Source organism: Caloenas nicobarica, chromosome Z, assembly GCF_036013445.1.
Source record: "Caloenas nicobarica isolate bCalNic1 chromosome Z, bCalNic1.hap1, whole genome shotgun sequence".
NCBI classification, from domain to species: Eukaryota; Metazoa; Chordata; class Aves; order Columbiformes; family Columbidae; genus Caloenas; species Caloenas nicobarica.
The window spans coordinates 52766016-52786167 of record NC_088284.1 but is presented as its reverse complement, the minus strand read 5'-3'; the positions used below and the strand labels follow the sequence as shown (position 1 = coordinate 52786167).

The 20152-nt window shown below is 40.1% G+C and overlaps 1 protein-coding gene across 2 annotated transcripts in view; it reads right to left on the bottom strand.

The window, feature by feature from the left end:
- PTCH1 (patched 1) overlaps window positions 1-20152 on the bottom strand; it is a 69120-nt gene that overhangs the window by 12823 nt on the left and 36145 nt on the right. For both annotated transcript variants that reach the window (XM_065655827.1, XM_065655828.1), the window contains 7 exons: window positions 16304-16422; window positions 13914-14313; window positions 13108-13417; window positions 7375-7517; window positions 5136-5319; window positions 3361-3641; window positions 1685-1822 (listed from right to left, as the gene is read on the bottom strand). In XM_065655827.1, coding sequence (XP_065511899.1) covers window positions 1685-1822; window positions 3361-3641; window positions 5136-5319; window positions 7375-7517; window positions 13108-13417; window positions 13914-14313; window positions 16304-16422 — 1575 coding nt within the window. The remainder of the gene's footprint in view (window positions 1-1684; window positions 1823-3360; window positions 3642-5135; window positions 5320-7374; window positions 7518-13107; window positions 13418-13913; window positions 14314-16303; window positions 16423-20152) is intronic.

Here is a 20152-nt window from a genome sequence, read left to right as displayed (position 1 = left end):
CCTATGTTTGAAAGTTTTTTACTCCAGAGTCAATGTGAAAAAATGAAGTTTTCAATTTGCTTGGCATTTTACCTTCAGCCACAGGTGACTTCTACTTTACATATATACTATATATATATAAAAAAAATATATATATATATGAAGTCCTGTAAATTAGATCAGTTTTTTCCCATTTAGAGCCAAGTGGTTTGTCCTTTTTTATTGCAGTTTTCCTGTTTTGAATCTTCAGTTCTAAGAAATTGTCATGTCTTTCTTCCTCATGTACACCATTAGATCCTGACACTTTCCAAACTACTGCAAATCCCAGCAAACAGGTTTAGCTCCAAAAGCCTAACTATTCATCGTAGTAACAGAAAAAGAGATGTCACTGCCCCAGAGATCCAGTTGCTCCTGTTTAACCTCACCCTACTACCCCTACTTTTTTTCTTAAAATTATTCTTTCCACCCTGTCCCAACTCTGTACATCATCTGCAACGTGGTCCCAGTATTTGGCCATCTCCAGTATGCTAAGATCCCTCTTAGTTCTCCTCTTTTTCACTGTCACCAGATCCTCTTAGCAGCCTACCAGTCTTCTTTTGAGTCTACAAGGCCCGTTCCATTCCCATTCAATCTCCCCACCACTTTCCAGCCCCCTCCCTTCACTTCTTTTTGGATTGCTACAGTACTAGTATACTTGAGATTATAGTAAACTACAAGCACTTCCTCCATGAAATTATATTAACTACTCACCCTTTCCTACTTTTTAATACAGTAAAATTCAAATACACGAAGATAATATTATTAAACTATTCTGAAATATCAGTAAGAATAGTCTTAGAGGAAAATTACTCACAGTGAGTGTGTAAAATGTTGGCAAGATCAGTGCTGACACTGTCAAATGTCAACACAGAAAAATAGCCCTTTAGCCTGTTCTTTGTCACCAAATAAAGCAGGATGAGTTTTGCCTACCTTGAACACCCAAAAGTGCTCCCTTGCAAGCACACTGTCGTTTCTATGCACTTTTGCACATCAGGTTGACAAAGCTGGGAAAGTAGGCGCACTCTAGATTTAGACACTTAACGTTGAAAATCTTGAAAATCTTTATACAAAACATACTTTTCCCCTTTCTGCTCCCTCACCTCACATCAGAAAATAATTTTCCTACAGACTGCATGTTTGTGCCCGTTATTAATAGCTGATGGGTTCTGAAAAGAAGGTACAGAATTTTCAAGTGGAAAATGAATCCAAATACATTCAAATTTTAGTGGTCCAGAGAGATCAAATGACACCACATGCGATTTTGAAAATCTCCTTTAAAGGCTTCTCTTCCACAAGATACAGAACCTACACGCAAGAGGGAACAACAGCTACATAGCACTGAGACAACAACAGCAAGGCTGCAGACAAGGACCAGGAGCATTTGGACTGAAGTAAGGTGCATTAAGAGCTCTGCTTTGTCTTTATATTTGCATCACTCAGACAACTAGATACCACAGGTAATGTATCCCCTCGCATCTCCTGGGAGACTGACTCAATAACTAGGAACTCCGATCTATTAAGACAAACTGAAACACACACAAAACTGTGACCAATTCCCTTCTGAGAATCACGCCAATGACTCAGAAGACTAAGCAAGGATTCACAGTCCTAACATTGCCACCATTTTATTTTGAAATATTTTGAAAATGCTTCCGATTTTACGTACCAAAGCAACATGAACAGTGAATTCCACGCCGATGCCAACAGAAGCAATCAGGATAACCACAGGCACTGCACTCAGCTTTATTCCAATTAGACCCATCATACCAAACAGCTCCACAGTCATCAGAGCCAGCACCACCACCTAGATGATTTCAAACAGCTGTTAGCAACTTCTTATACTCCAGGCAAAAGAAGAGAAAGATATTTCAAAACAACATGGTGACTATAAAACATACTCAAAGCCATCCTATATTCCCAAAGACAAGGCACTTCTCCGTGTTTCGTTCTGCTGAATGGCAATGACTTGCTAAAAAAAATACTTTAAATTATATTCTTAAGAACCAGTTAACAGGCCAAGCATCAAATTTGTATTGGTTACAATTTATTTGTGACCTGAAAAACGCTTTATTCTTCCTTATCATGGATGCCCCTCAAAACATGCATTCTCTCCTTCACCTTTTTCTCAGACAATCTTTCCAGAAAAAGTAACTATCAACTACCTATGTTGAAATTGTTTTTGTAGAATGGCAATAAACAAGGATGACTTCTGAGTAGGTTTAAAGCCCAGAAGAAAGTGAATGCCATAATCATCTGATGAGTCTCAGGTAACAGAAGGGCTCTGAGCTTTTAAGATACTTGGAGGGATTGACACAGACAAAGTGAACAGTTAAATCTAACAGAAAGCTTTTATTCTTCTTTCATCTACTGTGCAAAAAAAACTTGAAGAAAAGAGAGGGGAGGAAATCTGTAGAGTAAACTTTAAAAGTTGCTAAAGCCAAGCAGGAAAAAAAGATAGACATACTTATAAAAGCAATGATGGACTCTGAAAATAAACGCCTTTTCCAAGGAAAAAAAGTATGCACTACAATAAATGATTTTATAAGCTAATGAATCAAGAGTAATAACATAAATTGCTTGATTAAGTGCTATGAAAAATATTCTAGACTAAACATTTACCTTTTAACATACCTGTCGTATAAACGTATATTACAAAAACTAGTAACTGTTTTACACTTTTCTACTTCTGGCATTTTATAAACCATACGATAGCTTATGGAATTTAAACATAGGAAGATCATCATTCAGTTCAACTTGAATGTTTATTGAGAGGCTTATGGTGCCTTGCAGAAAGCATGGAGGAGTATTCTCTTCAGTTTATAATTTTATGACTATTTCTCCTCAATCACTCAGTTACACTCTTGCCACAGTGTGTGCTGTACAACCTAGCCATTTCAGTTTTTACAGAAAGACTGCATTCAGAAATCAGTAGGAAAATTTACAGGCAAGTTAGTCACAAGCAACTGCCTTGAAAAATAACTATGCCTGATAAAAGGGGAGAAGGAATAAATAATTAGAAATAACTTTGATATTTAATAAAGCTCTCAGTTTTTCCTCTGTGCCTTTATTTTTCACGTTAGTGTGCATCTGAGCAAGGGCAAAAGTTTATGTACCTTTCTAAGAAACCTTTAAAGCTGCAAAAAAGGTGGCCAAAGGATTAAGGTTATTAAGGTTTGTACCTTTAGCATGAACTCTACCCCTTCAAGTTGAATAAATATATAATGAATGATGCAATATATATACTCCACCAGAGGCCCAGACATAAACAAAACCTTCCCGACTACAGCAAGAGCTATGCTGAAAGGAATTTGACTTCAACAAAGACCCTTATAATAAACTTACAATGATCCCAGCCGTCCAGGGGTTTAGGAGGAAGAGGGCACACACCAGAAACGTGCAAGCCAAAACCACACTAATGGATAAGAGGAGCCAGTGACGAAGCCCAATGTACTGCTCCCAAAACAGAAATGGGTAACCATTTGGGTAGCTGGCGATGCCCAGGCTGGTGTAGTTACTACAGATCGCTCTCACTTTCTCAATAGCCTCCACAAAGTCAGAAGTTTCACGCAATCCGTTGAGGTAGAAAGGGAACTGAGCGTATTCAATGGGCTCAGCAGCTGGAACTAGGAAGAGGACAGCAGTGTTAAAATGTGTGTTCAGAAAGAAGATATGCAGAGAGCACAATTAACAGAACACTTTGTTCTCCACAGCAAAATGCTTAAAGGTGTTGAATTTAAATTTCACTTCCCTGGAACAAGTGACATTTAAAAACTTCCCAACAAATGGAAAGCTGAGGCAATACAGGAGATTGCTGTATTTTATCATGCAGTACAATGGCATGAACACAGTCTACATCAAGTCCCCAAGCAATTCTGTATAATTTAACAGATATATTTCAATATATTTAACCACCATCAGTGCTACAGTGTTTTTTACTGAATATCTGGCCAAAAATCCCTAACTGCAATATAAAGTAGATCACATAATCTTAAACTTTTAATCCAAATTCTCTTCTTTTATGCAAGTGCAGTTCCTTTGAAATCAAAGGTAATTTTCCTAAGACTGAGGTCCACAGACACAAAACTAGACAAGAATTAAGCTCAATTAAGCTGGTTGGTTTTTAAGATTTCCCTTGAATATTTTGAAAGTCAGATTCAGAAATCCATGTTCTGTTACTGATGCAAAAGACTGGGAAAAAAACTAACATAAAAGTAATGGTTTACTGAGGAAATATGGAACTTTTTATCCTTTAATAATTTGACAACTGAACAGTCTCCATGCTTCTTTTTGAGTGTAGTGCTAAGCCTACTCTATGACATGGGAAAAAAAAAAAAGCCTCCACAACAAGAATTTTGTTACTGCCGTTGTGTGTTCCAGACCCCACAGGGTCATTCAGTTGACTTGCTAAACATGATTTGCCCTATTATAATCTCAACTATAAATTTTCATTAAGACAAGACTTGGCTGACTGCCACAAAACTCTAGGGTTTGGATACACTGAAGCACCGCTAGCTGGTTACCCAATCCCACACCAGTCCTCCCCTATATGCACTCTCCCCTTCTCTGCTGGTGTCCAACTAGCAATCCTCCCAATAAACTGAAAGCTGAAGTAACGCAATGCAAACTGGCATTGGTGCTCAAGAAAACAGTGAATGAAATGGAATGGGACTACTCCCCTACCTAAATAGCTGTTGTACCATATCAGTGTTGGTAGCTCAGCCTATCAGATACCTTGATAAAAATCTCTTAAGAATTGAGGATAAACGTGATATAATCTCAGGGATGAAATTTCAGAATCACAGGTAGGAATTTCATGCAATCTGCAGGTTTGTCTCACAGACAGAACTATCAGGCGACACTAAAAAGCAATGCTTATTGTAAGTTTTTAGAACTTTAAATGGTTATAAACCTCATTTTTCAACATGATAAAACCCTGCAGTGGTGCCACATTTGCAGTGGTGCATGGGTCTCCTAAGATTACACGGTAACACAATATATTGTCCTGTTTACGCTTCCGAGCCCTGTGCAGCATCAGCCAACTACAGTTACTGGCTCTTGGAGGAAGGAGCGGGGGCACTTACATAAACTGTAAGACATTAAGATGAAATGCTACTTACTTCTCAGCCTTGTTTCTGGCATGTAGTCTGCTTTGTCGTGGACCCACTCTGGGCGGTGGGGCCGGATGTTGGCTTGCGAGGCAGCGTAGGCCACAGGGTCATTGCTAACCCAGGCTGTCAGGTAGATGTAGAAAGCATTTGGGTTAATGATTCCATCCGCATCCACCAGACGTTGTTTGGTCAACTGCAAAATGAAAAAAAAAAAAAATTAGAAGCCTTTCAGATGAGAGTTGTTTTCAGGCCTCTTGCCGCAAAGCCTTTGACAAATGGCCTGGAGATGCAACGCACGTAGAGGACAGGAAAAAGCAAAAGAGTATGAATCTTCACGTGATGTGACTTGTCAGTAAACTATTGTTTGACAGTGAAAAAAACATAAAAAAACCACAGTGACAGTAGAAAGTAGTTATAAATTAGTACTCATATAATACTTACAATAACCGCTAAATCAGCAGATGGTTCCAGAATAGACTGAACCATTGATATCTGAATTCTGAAAGCCCGCAGCCAAGAGTGAAAAACAACCAAGTTGGAAAAACATATTTAAAGAAAGGGAAAGAAAACCTGGCAAGAGTCCCTATACACGTCTGTGTGCAGTTAACCTCTGTTGTTAACACTGAAGGAAATGCCACCCAGTAAATGGAGGAGAGCTATAAAAATAAAACAACATCTGTATAAATTTTGCTAACACTTGCCTCCTATGACCTATGTGTTCAGACAATGCCCAGCGTCAAGTAAGCAGACGAGAGTCCTGTGTTATTTGGGTCACTGTGGGCAAATGCATCTGTGGGGTAAACAGCAGTGGCACACTTCTAGGATTCTGCAGCCAAATCCTGCACAGCCAGAGCCCTGACAGAGGACTCTCTGGGTGAAAAGTATTACTGCGGTTTTTTGTTTTGTTTATTTAAAATTCTGGCTCGGCTCCAGTTTCAGGTCTTTTTAATGAAATGAAAAACAACAGTGACAGCAGTTAAAAAAAAAAGCTGGATTCCAAGGATCTGGATTCAATTAGTCCACAGGATATGCAACAACTGTATGTCTTCAAGCTGTCTCTGGAACTGCACAGTACAGCGCTCAGCCCCTGTGGGTGCACCACACTTTTCCCCCTCCCAGGCACAGGAAATTATATCAGCAGCTGCAGTCCAATCGCATTTGTTCCACAGTGTACCTGGTACACTCTGCTAAACAAAAATCTCACTGAAGGTTTTCTCTTCAACTGCCTTTCTTTGCTTAATTCATAGCTGAAGCCTCATTCATACCTGACAGCATACTGCATGTTGCTATACAGCAGTGTGTTTTACACACCATAGTAACTTTGAACAATGTACTCCGTAAATCTGTCACCTTTAATGCCAGGAAAAAAAGAAAGACAATAAGCAGATCTGCCAAGAAGCTCATTAGAAAGACTATTTTTCTGCCTGAAAGCACAGTGAGTCAATGATGACTCTAGGAGAGGAGAAGTTAGGTTATTGCAGAATTTCTTCTTAAGAGGTTTGAAATCTAATTTTAGTGTAAGGAGTCAAACCTCGTGTTTCCACCTACCAATGGCTACAGCAAATGCAGTAATACGCTGTGATAACCTTGCAAAAGAACCTCAGACATATTTTACTTGGGCAACTGGCACTCTTAGTTCTACAACAGTATAGCTGTATTTAGTGATGGTGGAACAAGAATAAGATACAGTATGCAGTGATTGCAATTTCCTTCCGCTATCACCAACATCTTTTTTTAAATGTTACGTTTTGCATAAATTGGTAGGAAGTAACCAAACAATTGCAAATGCTAGATTCAAAGTCACAGCAGAAAGCTGAGCAAAGGTCAACCCTATAAGGCAAGCTGATTCAAATCAGAGACAACCCCACTTAGGGCAACAAGGCTAATGTTGGCTCTGTCTGGCATGAGACCAGACTCCATCTACCTTTGGATGCAGCAAAGCATTTTTCACAAAGAATTCAGTGGAAACTGCCTGTGTCTGACACAGGAGCAGCACTGAACGCACACCAAACAGTAACAATCAAGGGCAGGCATTCCCAGCGCTGATTGTGAACACTTTGCAACACATGCCAGACTGCAGCTAACGAGCGGCTTCAGGACAGTCATTGAGGCCATGCACTTAAGGTGTAACTCAGGCATTCAATTAATCAAGATGAAATAAGAGACTACAATGTGCTCTTTGCACCTTCTCCTACTCCTCATGACTTGTGTATTCCTGTACAAACCAGTATGGACTCTCATACAGTACCTGGCTGATGTCAATGGGCTTTGCTCGGTTGCCTGTTTGTACCAAGAGTTTGTAAGCCAAAACAGCATCATCAGATCCGTTTTTGTAATTGTTGTAAGTGATCTTCCCAGTTTCCCAGTCGCTGTCAAATGCATCCTGAAGTCCTGAAGAGTTAAGGGAGGCAAGGGGAAGACAGAACGAGCAAGTAAGCAGTCACTCTTAGAAATGAATTTCAGCAGAAATGAAGAATTACTCTTTTTCATAGCTGAGTCAGAAAGAAAATTATCCACCTGATGCCTCCTAAATTTGGGGTGCCTCACTCACTGTCGGTGTATGGGAAGGTAAAAGAACCAGTTGCATGACCAGTACTTTGCACAAAGAATGGCAGAGAGAGCAAGAAAGTCCATGGGAGAAGCCTCAAGAGTCTTCCCATGTTGTACAGACCAGCAAAGCTGAGCTAGCAAGTTGCAGATGCAGTGTGAGCTTGTGTAAAACAGCTTCCCCTCAAGGTAAAGAGATTTTGGATGGGATTAGGACCCTTCAGCGTCCTTCTCAGAACCTTTGAGAGCAAGCTAGCACTCTGCTTGGAGAAGTATATGGGGAAGAGTTAACATTATCTAGAATAGAGAGTGGTTTTCTTTGTGAACCACAATTCCAGAATCATCAAACTCAAAACTCCATAAGCGTATTTGCATATATTACCCCTTTCATACACACTTTCCTCAAAACAAAGCTGAAGTCCTGGCCTGACCTGGATGGTTCCAGAACAGAAAAGGGTTGAGTTCAGCCCTGATCCAAGTTCAATGCCTACTGCAGAGTTCAAACCAGAGGAGGCATATAGTCCATTATCTAGATGGGAAACGCTCTCCATACTCCTCTCTAGCTCATCAAACCCTGGTCAAGTGCACTGAGCCACAGAGGAGGACACACACCGCTCTCATTAAATGTTTTGGGCTACTGCAGAGCACTGAGGCAATAGCTTCTACGATATAACCAGAAATTCCACTACAAGGGAAAAAAAAACACACTTAAACTTTCAACTTCAAACAGCAACTCAGCTGCTCCTCGAGCACAGCGTGAGTGAACACGATTTTGTCAATTTGTTCCATCTGTTCAACTTGTACAGCTAATACAAGTCGTGGGATCTGCTGCCAGCACATGTAAAGATCACAGCCAACACCTATTCACTCTCAACTGTTATTTTCCTCTTTGCCACCCTTCAAGGGGCAGGGAATACCTCACAGCACAAATTTGGATCAGATTTAGTACAGGAAGCCACAGCCCAGTACAAGGAGGCTCTGTGCAAGCAGATGACAAACCGCATGTCCAGGGGAAGGATAGAAAAGGCCAGGAGACCAGCGGTGGAGGAAATCGCGGACCCACCTCGCAGCTGTGCTGAGGAGCCGTAATGAAAACCATCATTACAGATCAGATAGGTTAACTACAGCTGTATGGAGATAAGAGTGCTGGAAGAGAAAACACACCCAGCAGACTGCCTTCGATCTGCAGTACCTGCTCCCATTTACAAACTTGTCCCCCTCCTCAGAAAACTGTCTCTCATGTTGTCCTGCCAAATTGTACCCCCTCGTGAAGCCAAGAGGCTGAGAACCAAGCCATAAAAGAAGCCTGCCAGATCTCCACATGCAGCTCTCCAGCGTCTGCCCAGAAGAAGGACTATTCGCCATCAAATTTTCTGGCATCACCAAAGGACTTTGTGGCCCTCTTGAAAAAAACATTTGTTGGTGCCCCCAGAGAGGGGAAACATTGCTTAGGACATGCAAAAATATCAATCTAATCCTGCTGCACCAAGTTCAGCTCCATGTCTGTCCTTCAGAAAGTGGTCAGGTGAAAGCATTTGTGCCATCACACTGGTGATGTGAAAGATGACTTTGGAAGGTTAGGAGGAGGCTGCCAAAAAAAATGTGGGGAAGGAGGAGACCACCAAAGAACAGCTTAACTTGCAGTAAAAATGGCTCCCTTCAGCAGGAGGAGCACACAAATTGCTATGATAGACAGCATGTGAGGGCAGAGCTTTCAGACTAACATCCGGCCCCTGTCAGGGCGCTCCACAGACGCACAATAACAAGCATACCCATTGGCATGTGACCTCACCAGTTTGTGGCTGCAAGGGATGTCAAAAAAGAGCATGTATGCTGAACATTACTGCAGCAGGTGAAAACTCATCTCTCTCACATCTCTGCCCCTCCCCTATTCTCACAAGTTTGGTCATCCCTCAAACCCTGCTCACTTTTATATCTTTATTCCTCAGCTGGCTTAACCGCTTTACACTTCAGGTTATTCTGTTACTGACCTTGCTGAAACCAAAAGTCTGCAGAAAGAATACCAAGAAACCACTATCAGTTGTGCTTAATTTCGAAAGGATTTCAAAGTTTCGATAACTAAAATTTCCCATAACACTTTGAAATTAATAGCAGAGTTGCTGCTTTCAAAGCAAACAGTATTTCCGTTATAAACTATTTATACTAATGATTTTAAAAGACATTTAACGTTTTTTAAATTGGGTTAATGAAATGTCTCCAGGCAGAAAGATAAAAGTAACTTGTTGACCTCCTTCTGCCAAAGAGTTATAAAAATTAAGGGAATTAAAAAAATCTTATATTTGGGATTTTTTAATATCTGCAGTCACATTTGCTTAGTGCTTCAGAAGAAAGTGAAATCCTCTAAAATTATGTTGGATGCAGTAATGGGGGGGAGGAAGGAATTCCTACTGACTCATGTGAACAGCTGGCACCATGAAACACCAGATAAGATTACCCTTTGCAAAAATAAGCCCAATTACAAGCCATCAGGGAATTCAAGGTACCTCATTTACATTCAGTCACAAAAATAAAGTTAACATTTCTGGTTTAAATGAATGATTCCTGTTAACTCTTACTCTGTTGCATTTTCAGTAACAGAAAATACACCAATAGGATATGATACCAGAAAGCAAAATACAAGGGAACCTCTGAAAAAAGCAGCACGTTAGGCTGAAGGCACTCTGCTGCTAGTAAATGAGGAGAAACGTATGGCTAAGATTAAGGACGCCTTCTTAATGAAAAATGCTTCTGTTCACATGCTGTTGCTTCCCTCATTCTGCCCGACAAATGTGTGTGTGTCAGAAGGCCATCTTGAGCCATTAATCTCTACAACTGAATTCCCAGTCAAGTCGGCAGAAGTTAGCAACGAAGTTCAAAGTTGACTTTGATTATCCTGCTACTCCAGCACATCAAAATGCACTAGGAGAACCATTCCCAAAATGATCCTCCCTTAATCCGGCGTAAAACTTTACCTTGTTTGTAAATTCTGTTTTCACCTTCCCTCACCTTTACTCCCTCAGCACTGGCCCCAGCTGGTAATGATCAGGTATTATTCTGCCTATTAGTGTCTGCCCCTTGAGATAATTACCTAACTACGACAAGTGTGGTAGCTTTTAGTATAACAGTTTAGTTACCCAGTTACATCAATGCCCTGTACGATTTTAAAACATAATTTATTTTTATTGATACATCTCAATATCCTTCTTATTTACAGCTTTGTGAATGCAATATCATACTCTGTGCAGACAGCCCCACACCTTTACAAAGCAGCTGGTTTCAATTAATCGTGCCCCTCTAGGGGAAGGTGGGTAAGATGGGTAAGGACACAGACCTAAATGCTAATTAGTAATCATAACAATTGATTCTAGAACTGTGGGTGATCAATGGGCCAAGCAATGTGCTTCCACATCCACTTGAACCACTGCAAGTCAGTGCTTCCTTGGAGTGTCCCTAGCCTTTCCAGTATAGCATTTCAGCTCCATGAACCCTGTCAGAATAGCCAGGGTACCACGAATACTCACAGCTCCTCTAGTCAAAGAGAAGCCGAGGACAAGAAGCACAGGCAGGCTAATGTGGGCTGGAAAGAAAAATGTACCTATGGGCAGTAAGAAGAGAACAGGAACACCCTTAAGAGCAAAGCGGATGTGGAAAGGTCACATCTGAGCACAGACACACAGAACAGAGGAGACGTGCAGGCCCTTGGCACTGAGCCAGGGCCACACAAACAGTCCTTGGCACACGGAGGTGATTACAAATGGACAGGGAGGCAATCAAATTGGAAGGGGTTCGGGAAAACACGTGGTGGGCCTGAGAGAGAGGGAATGGGAGCAGCACTAAGTGGACCGGCCTCCAGCGTTTCACCCTGAGAAGGCAGCAGGGGAGAGGATCCAAGGGCACCTCTTCCTGACTTTATCGCTGGCAGGCTGTGCTGAGATTCAGCACTAGCATGTGAAGATCCTAAGCGCCATCTCGGATTTCCATCTCCTTCACAGGTTTGGAGGCGGAAGTGGGGGGAAGGTGGCAGGTGGCACACCACACACATTTTCTTCCTACTGTTTTGGAACAACAACAAAAAATACCACCCCCACCCCCACCCCCCCAAATAAAATAGCAGAGCTACAAGAGAATTTAGAAAAGCATGTAGAAAGATGCTTGATTAGAAATCTAGAAAGTATAGTAAGGTTTCAATCCAGCAAAATGTCTAAGCTATGTCGATTTTTCTTCCTGCCAGTAATACCTCCCCTTACAGCTCAATATGCTTATGTGAGCAAAATATTTTAAGTAAAACTTCCAGTAAGTAGAATGTAATGAATGGAGCCAATGTATTTAAAAACCATTAAAAAAACAAAGCTAATTGCTGAAATACTGCTTTGCATGACTTAACAGTGCACTAAACACACAGGAAACTTGATCATTTTGTTTAGATGTGTCACTTAAATGCATCCGCTCTCCTAATGCTGCCCAACATATTTTCAGAAGGAATAAAATAGCCCAAGTACTGGCAGTTACCTACATGTTGTCTAAGAATCACTGGCTGCACTGGTCGTCTGTAAACAGTTAAGGTTAAAATTTACAGTCTCGCTAGGTCAGCACAATTTATTTTTCTGTTGGCAAAGGCTTCCTGGAGATTCTCCCAACAGAAAGACAGTGGTAGGACAGAATTACTCCAAGGCAGAATATGTTTGCTCACAGCAGAGAGCTGTGAAATTTGCTGAGATGTAACAGTACTGTTTATTTTAAATACAAAACAGTTATTTGTCTCAACATGTGTAATTATAATATCTTTAATAAGCTGACTTCAATATAATTATAATCACAGTACCTGAAAGGCCATGCCTTCTCTTGTTTTTCCCTGCCCCATTACAACTTAGCACAGAATAAGCAGCACCATAGTAAACTGAGGACACTTGACTGGAAATGTAGAATGTACCGTAAGTTCCAAATCCAATAAAACACATAAGCCACACTGAATTTTATTCATGCCAGCAGTCCCAGCTGAATCCAACAGGATCACTCATGGTGAAGTTAAGCCTGTGCCGAAACACATTGCTGGACAGGGATTTCTCATGTACTGTTCTCAAAACACTGAGCAAACATTTATTTTCCCAAGACAGTGGGTCATATTTTGCCATTAATTCTACAGCAGAATTCCTCACTAGCTGCTTAGAAATTAATGGCATGAGATGGCCTCTCATGGATCTAATCTCTTAAAGCTTCAAAACTGTCTTACTGGGAAGTTAGCCACAAAGAATTTAAGTGACCTGGTAGAGAAACAGCAAGTCAACATGCGAGTTTGGATCAGCACCTAGGTGTTCTCCCTCCTGCTCATAGTCCTTAACCATGTGACTGTATTTGAAAAGGGGAACGTTACCACCATGAACAAACAATTCCTACTGTGTAATTAAGAATAAAAGTTCATGGAACTCCCTCTTACCTTGCAGCCAGTCTCGAAAGTAGTGCAACCACATTTTGGGAAGCTGCCTATCCTCTTCCAACAAAACGTATGTCACGTTGCTGAAACTTCTGTGAAGTTCATAAAGTAAGTGCTGGACATTTGGATAGTCTGCTTTCTGTGTCACAATATACATGTTGTAGAATGAAAAGTACTTGAACTGTGCGGCAATAAAGTCATATTCCCGTGTTTCCCGTGGTACGATGTCTGTGAGATCCAGTCCATCTCTCACCTGGGTAGTTCCATAAAGGCTGAGCCCAAGTAAACCCAGAAAAAGAAAAATAACCACAACCTGCAACAGAAAATGGAAAATGCATTTGGTTTCAGGTTTCTAAAGAAATTAACAATTCATAAGGGCAGTCTACAAAGCCAGGTTCAAAATGAACACCCGTCAGTCTACTTTAAAGATTCTATTTTTTTATTTTTTCATACAGATACATACCACAAGGCTAAGCTAATCTGCGCTTTATTGAAGGGGCTCTGTGTCATGGATGATAAATCTGTATAATAATAAGGTTTAAAAGTGGCTTTAGTTTCATTATTCACAAGCTTATGTTACTGAAAATCACCAAAACTCTCACTCGCAACTTAGATTTGAAAAGTATGTCTCCACAGCACTTGTAAGATAAAACTTTTACAGAACAAAATTAGCTGTAAAATTATTAAGGCTTGTTGTTCCAAGAGAATTCCATTTATTCCTTATATTCAATACCACTGCCAGGATCATCTCATTACTGTGCAAGGCAGAAGTCTATTTTTGAAAAACAGGTAAAGAGTTCCCCGATTACCTTAGCTTTTGGTTTTAGGAGGAACGGAGCATAATGCTTTTCTGCAAAAGATGAGAGTGTCCACTTTGTACAGGGTGGCTCAAGGCAATGCATGTTGGAGTCTGAGAATTGGGAAAGCAAATCCCTCGTCGAGCTTGCGCTTTCTGGGCTCTGGCAGCTGAGATTATCTTGCGTCACTGTCACTGGCTGCACAGAGATTTCTGAGCGAGGCTCTGCGGTGGTGTAGTACACCTGCGTATGAGGATCGTATTCTGTGCGCAACTGCACTGTAGACTGCATTGTAATCTGAGTTTCATGTGCAAAACTGTGACTGCTGTAGGGGGGTGGAGGACTGTAGCAAGTATTGTCATTTTCCGCATATGCTTGAGGCTCAATCTGAATCACTCTAGTGACACACGGACTGTAACAGAAGAGGAAAACATCTGTTCGCATTTAGATGGACCTTTACTTTAATCAGAATGGATAGGATAACCTGCTTCTATCTGAGACTGCTTCTACTACTATTAGTTTATATTAATTAAGTGTAATGTTTTGATATAAATTTTACTCTGCACCTTTAGGAAACATTTCTCAGATATAGTTCAAAGCATAGGCCTCTGAGAATGTAAGCACATTTCTTGTGCTCTGGAAAGAAGGAACCAGCATTTGTCTGAAGATACTGACATCTGCCCACACCACTCCATTAATTACACATGCTAATCAGGTCAACACCCAGGTAGTTACACAGTCTGAATGCACAGTATGTGTGTGAGTTTACACCTACCTGCCCATGCTGAGAATTAAGCTATTTAGATCAAAATGTAAACACACGACATACTGAGTTCTTCTGTTTAGAACTATTAAAGTAACTGTTAAATAATATTTGGGCGTTCTGGATAAGATCTCAGACTTTTGGGAGGCAGGTTGAAACCACTTGCCATACACTGACAGAATGTTTTAAAAATTAAATAAACATATGCAAGGATTAATTCCCAGAAAGGATGGGCAACATGAAGAGACAAAATTACCAAAGTAATTGAAACATTCCCCTCATTTTTGTCTACACAGACCTTAACAGATATCTAGTTTATGAAAAAAATTATCAGAAACTTCTTCCTATAAATGAGAAAAGACAAATTTATGATAAAAAATAGTATCAGAGATTTTTCACCAAGTTGACAAATCCTACAAAAACAAGAGGAATTCAGAATGTTGCCCAGCTAAACAAAGCAAGCTCTCATTAACTGCATTTCTTCATATGTAAATAGACCCAAATTCTGAAACACATTTGGTGTAACTTTAGAGGAGGGAATAAATGGAAGGTCTGATTGCCCTGTATTTCTGAGAATCAGGGCTCCAAAATTCAAGCACATTAGGCCATCCACTGAAACTATGACTGAAATCAGAAATAGAAAGTAGAAGTCCTGGCTTGGGATCGACTCCCTGTTCCAACCACTCCTTCAGAAACAAATTTAGGAAAGCACTTCCTCTCTTTGACATTAAAATTAAAATGGTGAACTATGTCAGCTCCTAGGTGGGTGTAAAAGGCTAAGATGACACAATATGGACTCTCCACATGCTGGTTATGACAGTAAGAGGACAAGTGTAGAAATGTATGTGATCCTCTCCATTGCAGGCAAAAGCAAAAACTAAGGCAGAAAATGTGCTTAATTATCAGTGGCTCCACCGATGAGAATAGACTCTTCCTAGCTTCACTCTACGCTCAGAGCTGGCCATGTATCAGGTAAAGTCTGTGTGTACACTCTTTAGAATGCCGGTATTACCATTTCAAATTACTATCGCAGTGATAACAGAAACTTTATCGAGCATTATCCTGTAATGATACTGATCATCCTGCATTCCTCATAGTCCTATGAAAAACTCAGCTAAGCGGAAGTCATTTTACAGTTTATACATTATGTTTATGTATTTGAATTTAAAGGCATAAAAAACATAGAAATTAGCAGAGTGATTAACTGTAAGTAAGGCTTCTCAGCACTCTGAGTTATGTAGTCTTCCAAGACTACCCAGTACTAGCACTGGACACCTTGCAGTACCCTGTAGCATTCTAAAAATACTTGAAGATATTCCTAAAGCATGGATCTTTTATCTGCTTTCCAAATATTGTCCTCCAACAGTCAAAATGAACATAACGTATGAATGAAGGGAAAAGTGTGAGAGAGAGAGAGAGAGAGAGAGAGAGAGAGAGAGAGAGATGTTTTAACTTCTCCCCTCAATCAAGTAAAAACCAAAGCAGCAAACGTAAGTCAGTCACTGGCAATGAAATCATAACAATAACATAACTGACCCTGTTGCAATCAAAAACTCCTACTCCTGACAAGGAAAGGTAGCACAGGCTGGTGACCACAACACGGATGCACCTCTTTTGTTAATCTATCACACTTTCTCACCTGGTAAAACAGCAGAATATATCCAGTCTCCTGTCTTCCCGACGATAAAGGTCCATGCTCAGGATAGCAGGAAAAATCAGCAGAACCATAGCAAAGTTGAATACCACCACAACTGCTGCCTAGAGATCAATCATGGGAGAAGTGATGTCATTACTAAGCTTCACATAGGGCATCAGCTTTACAAAGCATAAAACTTCCTTTCAGTTGTCATTCGTTCACCCATTTACCATGTCAACCCATCAGATGCTTTCAAGATTTTCCCTGATGGAACTGATATACTTCTACATTCCTCTTTCATTATGGTAGGCCTATTGTAGTTAATTAATTTTAATAATAAATTTCATATTGTTTGAATACATCTGTGTCTGGAGATGTGGTTGTGATTTTTTAATGTGGGAAAACAGAGTCAAAAGATCATAGTTTTGCATGAGATTCTGCCATATTTAGAGTCTCACAGTAAAACAAAAGATGGAAGCAAAGGCAAACCTGGAGCTAGAAGGGGATGTGAAGTAATTTAAGCATTACAATAACATTAAAGCATATTATTAAATCAGAAATCAAGCAAAGGTTTAAGTAAATTTTAATGAAAGTGTTCTATTTAGTAAAATGTTATGCACTTGATGTACTTACTTAAGTCTAGCCAAAAAGAGCAACATTTTGGGTTTATCGGGTATTATTTTTAAAGGGGAATCAAAATTAATCCAACGCGACATACTAAATCTATATATGAATGTGCTTGCGTTTAACAGAACTTGATTAATGAGCCAGTCTACCAAAACGAGTCTTAAATTGTAACAAGAATAGATCTTAAACTGGAACAAGAATACTTGGTTTAATTTGCAAAGTGAACATTACGTAATGAACAAAAAAAACCTCCCCGCCCACCCCCTTTCAAACCATACTTCAAACCCTTTCCCACACAGAGATTCCCAGAGAATTTCCATGAACATATGCAGTGCAGCATCTATCATTATTATTAATAGCATTTATTTGTAATGCAGAATTGTTAGGAGCACTAGTCATCACAAAGGGAAAGCCTGGGCACAGATGGGACAGGAAGACAGTTATAAGAGTAGGAGAGACACTGGGAAAAAAATGGTTGAGCCATCAACAGGTGAAAAAGCACCCTGAAATCCTTTTATTTTACCCATTACATAAGCAGTAGCCATCTCAATAGTAGCCCAGTTTCATGTTAAGGAAATAATACAAACTATCAAGTGCCTCCACCTGTAAACTTCTAAGTGACAGCTGCTTGAGTTAAAAGTCATAAAAGAGCAAAAGTCAGGCTACAAAAATGAAGTCATTGACCTGATATAAATAGGCCCTCCTCTTTCCAAAATAAATGAATGGCTGCTTTTGATGTTGAAAAATCAGGCCTCAAAACTGACAGCTCAAAAGATGTGATATCCAAAATCCATGTTGTAAAAATTATTGACTTACGTGCTAAATAAATACTATGAATCACCTAAATAATGCAATTTTTATTTTTGTGTCTCTTTATCTGCAAATTGAAGTACTAAACACTGAATAATTTCAAAGGTTCTGAAGCTGTCAAAGTATAATAAAAAGGCTATTGTTTTCACTTTTCTGAGAATGAGAGGATCAACTAGTTATGTAAATATTTTCTAGTCATTTCAGTCATAAATATATTGTATAAAAAAGTGGTTTTTACTGGTGTTTTTCTTGTTGTCTCCCATCTGCCTGAAGTAAGATTTTGGTCCTGCTGGTGGCTGTCTGTAGACACAACTACTAAAACAGAATTACCTAGTACTTAAAGCCAAATTAGCACTAAGCCATCTTTGAGATAAAAGATCCAATGACTATTTCATGATTTAGAAATATCCACACAGAAAGCTATGTAAGGTTATAGCCAAGACTTTAAAATTAAGTTATTTCCTTTTGATCCTCTCTAGAATTAACTGAAACTGTCAGAAAAACAAATGGCTGCTATTGCAAGCAAGGTGTTTGTTGGACCTAGTTCATACAACTGCTTCCTTTATTGCTGCTAAACCAGAGAAGGTTGAATCAACCATATAACATGAATAATTAGTCGTGTCTAACCAAGATCTTCTATCGACGATCAACTAAGGTTTATTGAGATTTGGAAAAAATAGCTGAGGCCTGACTCATTAATTCTTGGTCCTCCCAGCATGGCTGAAAAACTAATAGAAGTCCTTTGTTCCTGCTCCATAAACTGCAACCATGTCATGCTGTATCAGTTCCCATTGTAGATCTCAGCAACTTTGAATCTCAAATGCTGCTAAACCTGAAAACTAGCACTTAAATGTACAGCAGAGGTGCCAGTAAAGTTACTGATATTCACCTTGGATTTTTTAAGAAGCATGGAAACTAATCCAACAACACATGGTAAATCTGCCTATTAACGTGGCATTTCTTTTTAGAACAATTAGATTTTTCATTGTGACATTCCAGTGTTGATGTACTAACCCTGCAACTAAAATATTTTTAAACAATCCTCTCTGTTATGATTTGTACTTACATAGATTCCTAGAGCTTAACACCACAATTCCTATATATTGCACACTGTCTCTCCCCCACTCACCTATCAAGCGTTTCAAAGGTGTAACAGTTCTCGATTTTCAGAATTACATACAGAAAACATTGTTCTTGTATCAATTCTAATTTGTTGTACCATCAAAAAACACCCTGTGACTTGATAAGGAGAGGGAAGGAAGAACTGTTGAGGAGTGACTCCATCTCTGACCTGACGCATCAGCCATCGCTTCCCCTCCCAATGCCATTTAGACATCTGGTGGCTAGGAATGGGAACATATGAGAACTGCCATCATGGAAATCCCCACAACCTGTAACAATTACATTGACAAAAACCAGTGGTAGCAGAGCTTGCAGAACACAGACAATCTATTTGCAGCAGATGAGAGCATGCTTAGGATTTTTGAGGACAGGGCATCTTATCTCATGCCTTCAGAGATGAACAGGAGAGGAAAGGGCCCCAGACCTTACCCTTGAGAAGTCAACAAAGGTAAGATTAGTCCTAGAAGGGATAAATGTGGCCTACTCAAGGGTGTAAAATGAAGGCATTCAGTGAAATGAGATCAGAGAGCAGTAAAAAAATTCCATTAATCAGAAAAAAATTGTTGGTCACTTTCTGAGAAACACGCTCCACTCTTTGCAACTTTTCATAATGCACAAACCTTAAAATATTATTGCTGGTGCAACTGTTAAGGGAGACAGAAGAATGGCAGTCTGTGCTGGAGGCGGCAAGGGAGAGGCAGCCTGGCTGGGGCCCCGCGGAAGGTATGTGCTGCTCTGTGCCATTCCTGGCAGCCCACCCAAGGAGAAGGGGTGTGCTGTATAGCCAGAGGTGATGAACAGAGGAGGAGGTCTGTCAGAAACTTCCACCCTACTGCTGCTTATCTGCAACTCCCTCCTGACAGTCCCTCCTGGACTCAGATCCCTCCTTCCCCTCGCCTTTTCCCTTAAGTTTTTACTTTGGTTGTTAAATTCTCGTGTCAGGAGCAGGGAAAGGTAAATTACGTGGGTAAAAGAAGAGGGACAAACCACTCCAGCAGAGTAAGATAACTGAAAGAGCTTGAAAACTTACGTTCTTCCTATCCACAAGCCCACCACTACCACCTGGTAATGCACTTTTACATTTAGGAAAAAGCTTGTCATTTTTTATAGTGAGGGAAAAAGTTACTTCTTAGACTTATTGGGAAAAGTTCCATGCCTGCTCATTAGTGAATTCACACCACTCCTCTACTGTCAGGGGAGGAAGTTTCTGGTGTAAGCAAGAAGAGGTGGATGAATTTTTGTGAAGCTGTACCTTCTCTTTCCTGAGCAGAATTTATTCCATAATGGTATCCA